The sequence below is a fragment of the Halichoeres trimaculatus genome, unplaced genomic scaffold, assembly GCF_033239565.1.
Source record: "Halichoeres trimaculatus isolate MK-OKI-2021-1 unplaced genomic scaffold, fHalTri1.1 fHalTri1_scaffold_17, whole genome shotgun sequence".
Classification (NCBI taxonomy): domain Eukaryota; kingdom Metazoa; phylum Chordata; class Actinopteri; order Labriformes; family Labridae; genus Halichoeres; species Halichoeres trimaculatus.
In genome coordinates this window covers 30,315,620-30,329,014 of record NW_027437195.1, presented here as the reverse complement: position 1 = coordinate 30,329,014, position 13,395 = coordinate 30,315,620, and the positions used below count along the sequence as shown (strand labels likewise).

The following is a 13,395-nucleotide window of genomic DNA, read 5'->3' as shown; positions in this document are numbered from 1 at the left end:
CCTCCTGAACCTCGACGCTGCTCCAACGCACACAAACCTGTTACTGGAAGGTTTCAGACTTTTATTGTGATCCATTTGAAAAAAGCTTTTACAAAAGGTAACATTCAATTTTTACACCATTTCTTTAAAAAAAATCACTTAAAATAAGGTTTTGATACAACAAATTCAGGTAACTAAGTAAATGGCTTCTATAAACAATGTGAAAATAAGATAATATACACGTAAATGATGCTACAGACATGAGGACAGACAGGAAGGGGTTACAATAATTACAATAAAAAAACAACAAAAATAAAAATGGCATGATTGTTTTCCTTTAGGTGACACCTGGCCAGAATAACCACAGAGCAGTTATTGCAAATCTGATCGAACGTCATCAGCTGGAATGTTCAGGAAGGCCCCGCAGGGCTCGCTGATCTCGCTTTGCATCTGTTTCCTACGTCGGTGCATCGTCTTCCTCCTCCTCTTCCTCCTCCTCTGTGTCCGTGAGCAGCTGACAGAAGAGTAACCGCTCTAATCTTCGTCTGCCATCGCGTGATTCAGGCGACACTCAGAGACCAACAACGTGACTTTACAACAAAAGAAAGGAAAGTCAAATAATGGATGTGGACAAACGGTGGAGAGGTGAGACATTCTGCTCAGATGGACCGAGACGCTGGAAGAAGTCGCACTTTTTAAAAAAAGGAAGAAAAAAAAACGTCTTGCATCGGTTTTCCTCGACCTCAGCGCCGCCGTCTCGCTCTGAGCAGCAGACGTCCTGAAGCAGCGCCGCACCACGTGACAGCTGCTCGTCCGAATGTTGGCTTCCTTACAGAGAGCTGATGCAGGGGGAGCAGCTTAGCTTAGCTTAGCTTAGCTTAGCTTAGCTGTTACATCACAACCTGAGGTGTGACGAAGAAACCTCCTGATTTCTGGATCAATTCAACATCACTCTGTTTGTTTTCTAGTGTTTATGCTAAGCTAAGCTAAGCTAAGTACGTGATGCAGTGCTGCTTCAGTCTGCTCAGACCTTCACTCTTCCTCCTCCTCCTCTTCGTCACAAACACATGAATATCTGTTACAGTTACATCATCTGCAAAGCTTAAAAAACACATGCACCTCCAGCATTTTATACAAGAGTATGATACAAAATAAGGCATTTCATCGTGTTGAGTATTCATGTCAGGTGTTAATATGTGTGTGTGTGTGTGTGTGTGTGTGTGTGAGTGTGTGTTGACGCGTGTACATAGCGACCACATTTGAATGTTATTTTTTTGCCGGCCTATAAAAAGACTGCAAAAACCAACATAAAGTCATGATAACTCTTACTTAAAATATATATATTTGTCATATATATTTACGTATATATTCATATGTAAAAAACGAAAACAAAGTAAAAGGGAAAGAGAGAAAAGCCCAGAGGTCCCTGCCATCCACCAGTCCTTAGAAAAACCTCCTCACCGCCTTCACTCCATCACCTCGCCGGGCGCCACGGTGACCAGCTGTAAAGGGATCTCCTGATTGGCTACGAGGTCGTGAGTGGCCGCCTGGAGGATGAGCGTGGTGCCGTCGGCGGTGATGACGGTGTCGGCGGCGGGCGGGGACGTGGCGGTGACTCCGCCTTTTTTATTCTGGTGAGTCTTTATGTGCTTGGCCAGGTGGTCGCTCCGCATGAACCGCTTGGAGCACTCCGTGCACACGAACTTCTTCTCTCCTGGGACGACACACACACACACACACATCAGACAGGAAGTGACCATGAAGACGTGTCACAACGAAACACAACTCAGACACAAACTGACAGAAGATGGTTTGGAGTTTTTATCACCTGAAACTTTTCATGAAATTTGAAATTAGATGCACCTGATTTATTTAAATACGCTGTTATGGCACAAAAAAGTAGAAGCTCGAAGTAGAAGAAAAACAGAAGCAGGATTCAGCGCAGGAAGACAGGAAAGAGGGCAGAGAATAAAAATTAAGATTTGTGCTTCTTCAGCACGAGGAGGGAGACTTAAACTGTGCGATCATCAACTGTTAAAAAGTTGAACGCTGCACGTTTAAAGCCACAGATACACAGAAGGATGTTCATAACTCCTGTCAAACTTCATCAAATGTCAGCGTTTATTCCTGAAACTCTGTGTGTTTGGAATATTTCCAGAAGACTTTCCACAAACAGACTAAACTGAGCGAAAAACTATGAACGATCAGACACTGAGGATGTGAATCAGGAAACTTTCAGAGTGTTTTGGCTCAGAGAGACTGACGCACTTTGCTAAAGGAAAACAGAGAAGTTTGTCCAGCTCTGGGATCTAACACAGCTTCACCTGAACAGAATTTGATTTTTTTTTTAAACTTTATCATTATTTTCTAATTCTAAAATGTACGGGTGGGAGAAAGACTTTTTTTTTTGATAAATCAGGATTTTTTTTTTGACAATATCAAAATCGAATTTTTTGTCAAAATTGTTTTTTTTTTGTTTAAAATCAAATTCTTCATTTAATCTAGGGCTGAACAATTAATCAATTTTAAACTGACATTGTAATGTAATAGAATGTAATTTTCAAATCGAAGAGACTGCGATTAGAAAAAAAAGTTTCGTGTTCACAGACCTGAAGGAAATAAAGTAACTTGTACTTGTTCTCCCTTAAAATCAGCAAAAGTCAAAATGCTGTTTTTTTTCTGAAAAAAAACCCTGAAGGCTACAAAGATCCATCCAGTAGATCGTAGAGCTGTACCCCTTGGTCACTTTCTCTGTTTGGTTTGTTGCTCTTACAACTGGAGGTTAGTAAAATTTCAGTGTTCCTTTTTCTTTTTCAATAAAGAAATGCAAAAAAGACTTGTTTAAATAGGAATTTAACAGTATCTTTTGTGGGTTAATGATACTATAAAATTACTTACAACTTGTGTTAAGTGAACAATGCAGAAGATAACCCCCCCCCCCCCCCCCCCCCCCCCCCCCAAAAAAAAAAAAAAAAAAAAATTGTATGCTTCATCGCAATATTGGTCTAAAAAAATCGCAATTACATTATTTTCCAAAATCATTCAGCCCTAATTTCATCTATGCAGGTTTTGGTGAATTACCACCATCTACTAGAATGAGTCAGCATTACAACTACAATACAACAACACTAACGTTAGACGGTCTGTGAGATAGACGTGACGTGATGAAAAAGAAACACTTACTTCTACAGATTAATTAAAGCCCACATAAACCACTAATTCATTTTCTAAACCATACGTGGATTATATGAAAGTGTTTCTTCCATCAGCTGTAAAAATAAAAACCTCTTTTAGATTATTTTCAGTTAACGATATAGCTTTTGGTGTAAGATTAGAAATCAAGAATGATGATTCTGTTTGATATGATTAATAAAATAACTAAAATGTCAACATCTGCCCAAAGTTTGTTTTGTACATTTATTATAAAGGCAAAAAAACATCATCTGAAGCTCCACTTCTGAAACTGGAAACCAGAGGAGGTTACTACAAAACAGACCCAACAAACAGTCAGACTACAGACCACAAGCAGAAGCAGTAAGTATTATGTAGTGTCTACTACAGACGACAGTCACATGTCGTATGTAGTAGGTGGTTTGGAAAACAGTCTTCGTTTGTAAACTGGATTGGAAAAAAGTTTCCACTTTTCTCCAGCAGGGGGCGAATATATGGAACAGCATAAAATCTCAGCCCTACTAAAGTGTGTGTAAGTTCAGTGTGTGTGTGAATTTCTCTAAATATGAGCTTTAAATCTGAGCCTGGAGGTAAATTCAGCTTCATTTCCTGCTCGTCCATCACTGAGACTCTGAACAACACAGTGAGGAGATCTGGTTTCTTATTTTTGAGACTGAACTCTTTGTCTCTGAAAACTCTGATCAATGTGACGATTAACTAATAACACGTCAGTCTTTGGTTTCTCCTTCAGGGTCAGGTGAGACATGAGCTGCGTTTTTATTACACTAAGAATTACATGAAATCTAAATATTGCTGTAAAAAATGGAAATGGAAACACCAAAATGTCTAAAAACTTCTTAAATTTGGATAAAAAGACTTAACGCGGCCATGAGGTGGTTTTTCCAGAAGTTTTAATAATGAAGTTTTTCTCTAAAGACCAGTGGAAACACCTTTGTCCAAAAAACATGACACCTCTACTGTTTGTTCTGTGTTCAGAGTGAGTGCTGGTGTTTCTGAGCGTCAGTGAAGGCATCATGGAGATGATGATTGTCATTCATTGTTTAGTTCATCCTGATAGACGCTACAATATCAGCCTTTATCTGTCTGCCCTCCTCCATCAGACTGACAGTCCAGCTCTTAAACTGTTTGTGGTTTCCATGGTTACCGTCACTCACAGTCCTCCTTCTTCCTTAGTCTGCAAATTAAATCTCATGGGAGGAGATTTTATTTAAGTTATGCTCATTTCTAGTCGTAATGGAAACATCAGCAAGTTGCAATCGTTCTTTATCTAAACTTCAGAAATATAATAATAATAATATTTATTTATAATAATAAAAATATGGCTTTAACTTTGAGAAAACGTGTGATGGAAACACAGCTGCAGTCACCAGGAGAGTGAGAGGAGGAGAGAACAGTGTTTCTGTATTAAATATTAAACCCAGAGTGAAACTGACTGAATCAAACTCTGAGTGAGTTTCCATTTTAAGATGATCTGAGACAAAAACTCTATTTTATAATCACTTTCAAGTTTGTAAAGAGTCCTAAACCAGCAGAAAAAACAATAAAATGTTATAAAATGGTCGGCTTTTAGCTCCAAATAAATAAAATCAATCTGAACTGAAGCTGCACATGAAGCTGATTTGAGGATTTATCGTGATATTCAAGCTGTGAAAGAGTTTGAAGATCAGCTGTGTGATATTTAAAGTGTCTCATCCAGGACGTTTACACTGCTAAAAACTGAATCTTATCAAGTGTTTTTGTCTTATTTTCAGAACAAATTGTTTTATTATACTTGATGATAGCCACATTCAACTGATCAGTCCAGAAAAACGTCTGTTTTCAAGTTATTTAAAGACAAAAATGAGGTCTGAATTACTGTAACAGGTAAAACAAAATCTGCCAATGGAAGAGGAGAAAAGTTTCTTGTATTTAGAAAATATTCTAGTTTCAAGCAATTTTTTCTTCTGACCTGGTTTGATTTTTAAAACACATGCACTTTAAAAACCAGCAGCAGAAATTAAATGATTGGATTGTGTGTGTGTGTGTTCCTCTATGTGTGAGTGTGTACCTGTGTGTGTCCTCCTGTGTCTCTGCAGCTCGTCGCTTCTGGTGAATCTCTTCCCACAGAACATCCAGTTGCAGACGAAGGGTCTCTCCCCGCTGTGCCAGCGCAGGTGAGCCCTCAGGTGAGACGTCTTCCCGTAAACCTTCCCACAGCCGGCGATGTGGCAGATGTGCTGCTTCTTCTTCCCCATGCCCGAACCCCTGAGACACAGAGACGGAGACGAGGACAGAGACGGAGACGGAGGAGAGGACAGAGACGGAGACGAGGACGGAGACGGAGACGGAGGAGAGGAAAACAGGCTCAGAGTCAGTCTGATCATCAAACACTCACACTGAAAGGACGTGTGTGTGTGTGTGTGTGTGTGTGTGTTAGCGTGTGTGTGTTTCTCACCTCCCTCCGGACTCCTTGCAGTTGGGGCAGGTGCAGGCCACCCTGCGGAGCCGCTTCCCCTCCCCGCTGGCGCCGTCCGGGTCCTCCTCTCCCATCTGAACGCGCAGGTTGTTGAGGTCGCTGGGGTTCAGCGTGGAGTCCCCGCTCAGCTGCCAGTCCTCAGAGTCAGGCTCCTCTTTGATCTGGATCCCTGAACCGGAGCAGAAGCAGAGCAGGACTCAGGATCTCCTCGGGTGGCGTGTAAAGAAACAGGAGCATGTTTGATGATGTCAGAACGCTACGTACCAGCTGGGCTGTTGGCGTCCTCCCCCGGCGTGAAATGAACCCCGCTCTGAGTGACGGAGTTCACCGTGACCGTCTGCAGGTTGGGGAGGCTGACCTGTCCCGTCTGGCCCAGAGGGAGGGTCTGCACAGGGGCCAAGGTGAGCTGCTGGGCCTGACCCTGGCCCTGAGGCAGCTGGAGCCCCTGGAGGGACTGGACACCCTGGACCTGCAGAGACCGACACGGGTGGGGGTCAGAAACTAAACGTGTTACAGAGAATAACGTCACTAACTGTTCCTGAACGTGAAACAGATCACATGACTTCCTTAAAGAGGGAAACCAGAGGGCTGCACTCAGGATCTGGTCTCTTCTGATCCTCAAAGTGCCAGCCTCCCAGCATAAACCACATCAAGTTTTGCTTCCTCCCTAACTTCCTGTTTCTGATTCAAACTTTCGTCTCCTGATCTCAGCTAACGCTAACTTGTTACTGAACAGGGGATAACTAACTTTTCTACGACTGAGACCACGCTGCTAACTCTGGGTTACCTGGAAGGTCTGCCACTGGATCTGACCCGTCGCAGTGACCGTTTGGGCCTGGATGAGGAAGGTCCCGGGGTTGACCAGCTGCACGCTCTGCAGAGTCTGACCCGCTGCGTTCAGGTCCTGACCCTGAGCCACCTGAGCCACCTGGGCCTGAGCGTCCCCGGAGAGCTGCAGGATGGGCTGAGAGATGGTGGTGGCGTTGGAGGTGGAGACCTGAGGACGAGAGAGTTGGTTTGAATGAAAGGTGCAGTGACAGGGAACAGCACAGCTACGTCCAGGCCAATAAAGTTTATCTTACATCAATAAAAACACAACTCTGTGGAGAGCGCTGTGTCTCAAAGACAGGGGCGTAGCTACAACTAGGCAAACACAGGCAGTTGCCTGGGGCCCCCAAAGCATCTCTTAAAAACTGATTTATGAAGTCCTCTTCAATTGAAAGCATTTCTTTTTTCTAAATCTTACTTCACATGCTTCAAAATCCATCAAAGTCTTAATCTGTAATGATGGTTTTGGCTCCTCCCCCTCCCTTCTTATTCAATGGGCTATTCCATGTTACAACACATCTGAACATTTGATTCAGGAAGAAAGTGGTAAAAACACTTTTTACCATTTTTTTCTTATTTTCAACCAAGTGGGAAATAAAACCAATGTTGCTCTGAGATCTGAGATAAACATATCAGACTTTTAGGATTTTAAGGACTTTATCTAGCCCAGGAAACAGGATCATTTTCTCTAAATCAAACTTTTGGAGTTGGTGATAAACATTATTGTATAAATCTCTTTTTTGGAAACATAACTCACTGGACAGGGGGTCAAATAAAAATACATTCACTTTAAAATAATAGTAACAAAAAGTATGGTAACTGTAAATATCACCTCTTTCAGTAGATTTTTTTCCAGTTTGATGTTGTGCTTGATATTTACATATTTTCTTTACTAAATTATTTTTTCAGTATTTACCTATTGTAATGTTTTTCACTTCATCCTTTCTTGTTTGTTCCTGTTACTCTGTAAATTCCCCACTGTGGGACAAATAAGCTTCAATGGACCATAAAAGATTTCAAATCCAGGACAAAGTGGACTAAATGATGGATTCACTTTTTTCTAAATCAAACTAAAGTACAGAACTTGAGGAAATGCTTTTAGTTGTGTTAAGTTAGCATGAACAAGATTAGCACTGTCTCATGCCTTGATTCTGGGAAAGAGACAGTGGACCCAGGGAAGGCCAGTCTAGCTCTGAGGAAGAGGAGTTACAAGGACATGGAGGGCCCCATTGACTGGGTTTGCCTTGGGCCCCCAAACCACTCAATACGTCCCTGTATATATTTTAAATTAATGTACTTAAAGTAAATACAGCAGTCATTTGTAGGGAAAAAACTCTAAATCAGGTGTCCACTTTTGTTACTATTCCTCATTTAAAAAGATGGAAATGAACGTTTTCTGTTTTATAGGATCAGGCTGTGTCCCGTGTTGTTGAGGTTATATTGTGTTAAATGTCTTTAAAGACCTGGGTCCAGTATTTAAACCATATTGTGTTTTTTTTACTGTTGAGTGTTTTGATTGGTGATTTTCTCTTTTATTGCTGCGTTGAACTTTTAACTTTTTTACCTGTGAAGAGCTTTGAGCTTTCAAAGTTGTAAATGCGGTATATAAATAAAGTTGACATTGACATATGGATGTTTAGTAACGTCATGCTGTAAAATAAAGAAAAGTGTTTTCAGTTTCAAAATGACTTGTATGAGTATTTATTTTATTTTAATATCATGCTTTGCAACATGAATGTTTGGTTTTGGCTCCCGACCCTCCACCCTGACCCGTTTTTGGCCCCTTACTAAAAGAATTTGGCCACCCCTGGGTTTGATGATGATGATGTTTTTAAGTTAACATGAACTGGGGGTGGAGGATATATTGATGGCTGTTGCAGGTTGAAGACTCACCTTTTTACAGCTGCTTTTTATTAGAGCAGGGGTGGCCAACCTCAGGCTCTTTGCCTTTCAGTGTGTGGCTCTTCAATCCATTCATAAAAAATATATATATGTAGTTATGAGTAGTGGTGTGCCAATCAATCTAAACTATATATATATGTATTGATGCCAACGTTGGGATCAGTTGGGATTGATACTTAAGTTTCAGTTTCTCTTCTCTAGTACGAATTTAAACACACAAACACAATAAATGTCGCTTTGAAAATTAGACATGTTTTTATTTTTATTTTATGTCATTTTGTTTATGTGTGAGAGGAAGTGTGTTAGGGTATTTTTTGTGGCTCTTGGTCTCTGACTGGTTGGCCACCCCTGAATTAGTGCATTTAAACAAATCATTTAAATATATATATATATATATATATATATATATATATATATATATATATATATATATATATATATATATATATATATATATTTTTTTTTTTTTTATATTTATTTATTTATTTTTTAATCGCACAATTTTGTAACTTTTATCCTAAATTCTGTTTTACATTTTTATTTTATTTTATTTATTGTATTGTATTTTTTTAAATCTGCCTTTAAATTGAATTTTAAATGTTTTCTTTTATTAAGTTTTCTCTGTAAAGCACTTTTAATTGCCTTGCTGAAATATACAATAGCAATAAATAATAGATAATATAAATAAACTTGCCTTGTGAGATGCATGAAATGACTAAATCACGACCATCAAGTACAAATTCTAACACAGATGTTTTCAGGCTTGGGTCTAAAAATCTGAATAAATTATTTCACAACTGAACCTGATGGTGAGTTTCTCCTTTTTGCATGTATTAAAAATCCAACTGAAGGGTCTCAAAATATCCAGATACTGGTTTTAGGCCGTATCCTGCAGCCCTAACATGAACTACGGTGAACAAGCCTTTATAGACGTAGTAAAGTCTGTACACACTCATGAAAGAAAAACACAAAATAACCACGAGAGAGGAAAGCTTCATCGTTCTGATCAGGTATGAGCTAAAACTTCCAGAAACGGTCGTCTAAACTTCTGATCTGACACCTTTTCTGATCCCCACAGTTAAAACAATCATGATGCTTTATCTTCACAACCTCAGACTCTGTTCTGCAAATACGAGATAAACACACGCTGTAACCCTGGAGCTGAAGAGTTAAAGAGTAAATAAATAATTCATAAAAATCAGTGAAGGAAAGTTTGAGGCAACACTTTGGGGAAATAAAAAACAGCCATGAGCTTCATGCGATGTTAAGGACACTCTCTGACCTGGATTTGCTGCAGGTGGTTGTGGGAGTTGTAGTTGGTGGAAGATGAAGGGTCAGACACCCCCGCAGACACAGCAGTAGCCTGGGTCAGGACCCCGGTGCCGTCGATGGTCTCGGGGAGGTTGGAAGCGTTGGAGGAGGAAGCGGTGGTAGTGGTTGGCACGTAGAGTTCGGGGTTCCCGCTGGCGTCGCTCACCGTCACCAGCGGCTGTTTGGCGCTGGCGTCCTGCCCCTGACTCTCCAGCGTCTGGCCGCTCATGATCAGCTGACCTTCCGGCGTGACCCCCGTCGCAATGGGGACCGTCTGCGCTCCAGTCAGTCCTAAAGACTCCAGATCCAAACTGTTTATAGGGACGAATGTGATGTTGCCCGGCAGCCCCACGGGTACCGTGCCGGTGTACGCCGACCCCCCTGTGAGCGGGACGCCTTGGATGGACTGGACCTGCCCCGCCTGCGTCAGAAGGTCTGTGGTTGCGGTTGTGGCGCAGCTGATCCCGATGCTGGCCTGGCTGCCATCTTGGAGGAGCTGGATCTGTCCTGTGCCGTCATCCAAACCCTGTGTCTGGAATCCTGCGAGAGTCACGTCTGCGTTCTGGATCTGGGGGATGACCTGGAAGAGGAAGAAGATGATTTTAGAGAAGATCATCACTACGAGTCAAACTCAGCTCCATCTCTGGACGTTTGTTTACCTGATACTGAATTCCTGACACCCCATTGGCTGCAGCCTCGCTCCCAGATGCTGTAACATAGATGGGCTGGTTGGGGAGACCCCCGATTGGAAGCACATACTGCCCGTTGGATGTGACGATCCCAGAGTTTGGAATGTGAACGACTCCCTGGTCCTCCTTCCCGGCTGAGACTGGAGTTAACACCTCCCACCTGTCTGAGCCCGTCAGCTGGATGGCTGACATATCTGTCGTCTGGGAGTGAAACCAACATCACATTATATTAAAGAGGGTACATCACACTGAGACAGATGAGATCATGCTACAGTGGGTGATTCAGGTGTGGACAGAGACGCTGGGAGCCACAGCTGAAGGGGATCATGTAGGATTTCAGCTGAGGCGAAGATGAGAGATAAAACAGAAGCAGGAGGGAACCGCCGACACACGGAGTTGAGATAACAGGCTCAGAAATGGTCGAGGCGGGCTGTGTGGGGGATGGGTGGCTTTTACAACACCATTAGACGCTTCTGTTTCGATTATGCACAATATCCCTGACATGTTATCTGACTGCGCTGAGCTCCCAGCCCACAGAACAGCGGCTATCATCCAGCGAGCCGACCCAAGTGACTGCCTTCAGTGTCCTACCCACTATGGGCGGGTTTTCCAGGGGTAAAGTGGGTGGCCGTTATTGAGGGGAACACAGGAAGTGTACGGCTTTCACCCCATGCCATCAAAATTTTAAAACGTGTGAACTTCATGCTCTCAAAAACACATCCAGCAATCGAAAGCGAGCGAGAAAGACGAGCTAGAAAGTGTGGGATACCTGTGTTTCCGCGGGCTGCAGAAACTCGCTTTGACTGCTGTCCACGTCCGCGGACGCCATTTCTCCTTGTTCCAGAGGCAGCTCTGGCGCTAGCAGGGAGAGAAGGAGAAACTGAGCAAAACTCTGTAATCTTCAACTTCTGCCTGCCAGAAAAGCCCGCAAAGCATCCCCACTCTCCGGTCCAAACGGAGCTGACTTCGAAATTCAACTTTCCAGCGCAGATTCTGAGTGTACCCGGGCTCAGATTCAGTGTTTATTGCTCAGTTAGCTCTCCATATTTAGCTGTTAGCTGTTAAAGATAAAAAGACGCAGCTCGCTCCGCTGTAGGTCGAACAAACTCACCGATTAGTTGCACGCTTCGATGCGTTAAACGTTTACGTAGCAGTCATAGTGAGAGTAACCTGGAGGATAATCTGATCACCTAAACTCCAAACATGATTATTTGATCAAAGAGTCAGGGTTAGTGTTGATCGGGTTGATTTTTTTCTATTTTGATTGACGGTGCGGGAAACACAAAAAGGTGGGACTAACAAGCTTGACCGTCGAATTTGCATCACATTTCAGGACGTCCCGCCCTTCTTCTTAAACGCCATTGGCTAAGCGCGAGGTTCGTTCGATTCTATTGGATAATCGTGACGTCAGTCATTTTTATAGGACGTGGGTTTCCTGTTTGTTCAGTGAGAGGAGAGAAGGAATTCAGCTGTTGGAGGCAAACACTTTGAATACAGCAGCGTTTAGAGCGAATTTAGTTAATTATGCTGAGTCAGCATCTAAGCAAGTCGTTCTTCAACTTTAGTTTTATTCTACTTATTCTTAAAAATCCCTTTTTTTGGTGCTTGTGTATGAGTCTGTACTTTGTTGAGAGATGCTAATATTGCCAATTGCATTGACTGATGGCAGGGTTTTTTTTTTATTTATTTTTTTAACTTTATTTTTTTATTTTTTATTTTAATATTATTATTATTATTATTATTATTATTATTATTATTATTATTAATTTTCTCTATTCATCGTCATGATCATTATCATTATTATCATTTGTTTTTTCCATACAGGGCTCACTTTTTTTGATTGCATTCTGTGAGATTTGTTTGTAATGATTTTAAAATGTTCAATAAACTCTCTTGCAAAAAAATAAAAACTTTTTTTTCCTTTTCTAGTTTATCTGATTTTCACATTTTAACTTTTTTACACTCTGTATGTCCAGGAAAACAAGGAAAGCTTGTGTTTTGAAAATTTCTAACAGCTATACTTTTAAAAATCAATATTTTGAACTTGTTTTGTCCCATTGAAATGAATTTACATTCACTCAAGCAGTTCTGCCGATTTTTTTTTTTTTTTACAGACCTTTTGGGTAAAAAAAATAAATTGCTATTTTTATTTTTTGTATTTTTTAAATATACATAATAAATCTGTTAATATATTATTGTTTATATTATTATTATTAATATTATTTTTATTAATTGATAAATAAAAAATCAACAAGGAATTTAAAGTTTCTGAAACATTTCAAGTAATTTCTGTGCATGAAAACTCAGCTTTCCCCGAAATATCTGAAGGAACTTAAGTAGTTGCATCTCTATCTGCTGAAATTAGCTCAAACTTATGCAAAAACTTGATAGTGAAGTATGATAGTGAGTATGAATGGGATCTTTTTAAGATTATTTATTAAATTTCAAAATTTAAATTTTTATCCTTACAAAGATGATAAAAGAGTAAACAGAATTATTCTGCATTTTTAACAGGCTTAGATAAATCAGAGTTTTTAAGTTTTGATTCCTGTAGTGACAGCTGTTAGAGGTTTATACTTTAAAGACAATCAAGCTAGTTTATTTCGAACAGCTGTTCAGACATATTAAGTTTTTCAAAGAGAAAAACGAGGAAGAGGAATCACGGACAGGTTTGTCACCGTTTATTGACACATGCAGATTGATGAAGTAGACATTTATCGTGTTTGGGCTCCCTTGGTTTACAGAATGTCAAAGCTGGGTCCACAGATTGGAAAGGTGCTTGGTGAGAGGTTCGTTTGCTGATCTGGAAAATAAAGACGTCCCCAGCGTGGAGGTGAGAGAGGAGAGTTCAGAGACGCTGTGACGGTGGGATGATCCACGGAGCCCTCCTGAAGCAGATGAAGCAGTGTCTCTTTACGTTAAGTGAAGCTCGAGATGTGAAGGAGGATTTTAAAGTAGCTCAAAATAATCCGGTAAAAGCAGAAGTTCAAACATTCTGTGTTCAGGCACTGTCAGGACGCCTGCTCTGCTCTCTGAAGT

At 41.0% G+C, this 13,395-nt stretch overlaps 1 protein-coding gene across 2 annotated transcripts; it reads right to left on the bottom strand.

Moving 5' to 3' along the window:
- Nucleotides 1–65: 65 nt before the first annotated feature.
- LOC141806267 (transcription factor Sp3-like) lies at nucleotides 66–11,660 on the bottom strand. Of its 2 annotated transcripts, XM_074691683.1 has the most exons (10): nucleotides 11,468–11,660; nucleotides 11,126–11,214; nucleotides 10,327–10,557; nucleotides 9,639–10,247; nucleotides 6,414–6,623; nucleotides 5,891–6,095; nucleotides 5,606–5,795; nucleotides 5,219–5,415; nucleotides 1,441–1,693; nucleotides 68–569 (listed from the first exon to the last, which is right to left on the bottom strand). In XM_074691683.1, exons 2-9 carry the CDS (start codon nucleotides 11,183–11,185, stop codon nucleotides 1,446–1,448), a joined length of 1,950 nt encoding a protein of 649 aa, XP_074547784.1. In that variant the 5' UTR covers nucleotides 11,186–11,214; nucleotides 11,468–11,660; the 3' UTR covers nucleotides 68–569; nucleotides 1,441–1,445. The 2 variants fall into 2 exon arrangements, with proteins under 2 accessions (XP_074547783.1, XP_074547784.1); XM_074691682.1 differs by having other exon boundaries at nucleotides 66–1,693.
- Between the last annotated feature and the right edge of the window lie 1,735 nt (nucleotides 11,661–13,395).

Excerpts from the sequence above, each read along its gene's own strand:
- LOC141806267 (XM_074691682.1), bottom strand. The coding sequence starts at position 11,185 with ATGGCGTCCGCGGACGTGGACAGCAGTCAAAGCGAGTTTCTGCAGCCC. Across the intron at positions 6,096-6,413 it reads TCCAGTGGCAGACCTTCCAG|GTCCAGGGTGTCCAGTCCCT; the intron begins GTAACCCAGAGT and ends CGGTCTCTGCAG. Across the intron at positions 1,694-5,218 it reads ACACAGGAGGACACACACAG|GAGAGAAGAAGTTCGTGTGC; the intron begins GTACACACTCAC and ends GTGTCGTCCCAG.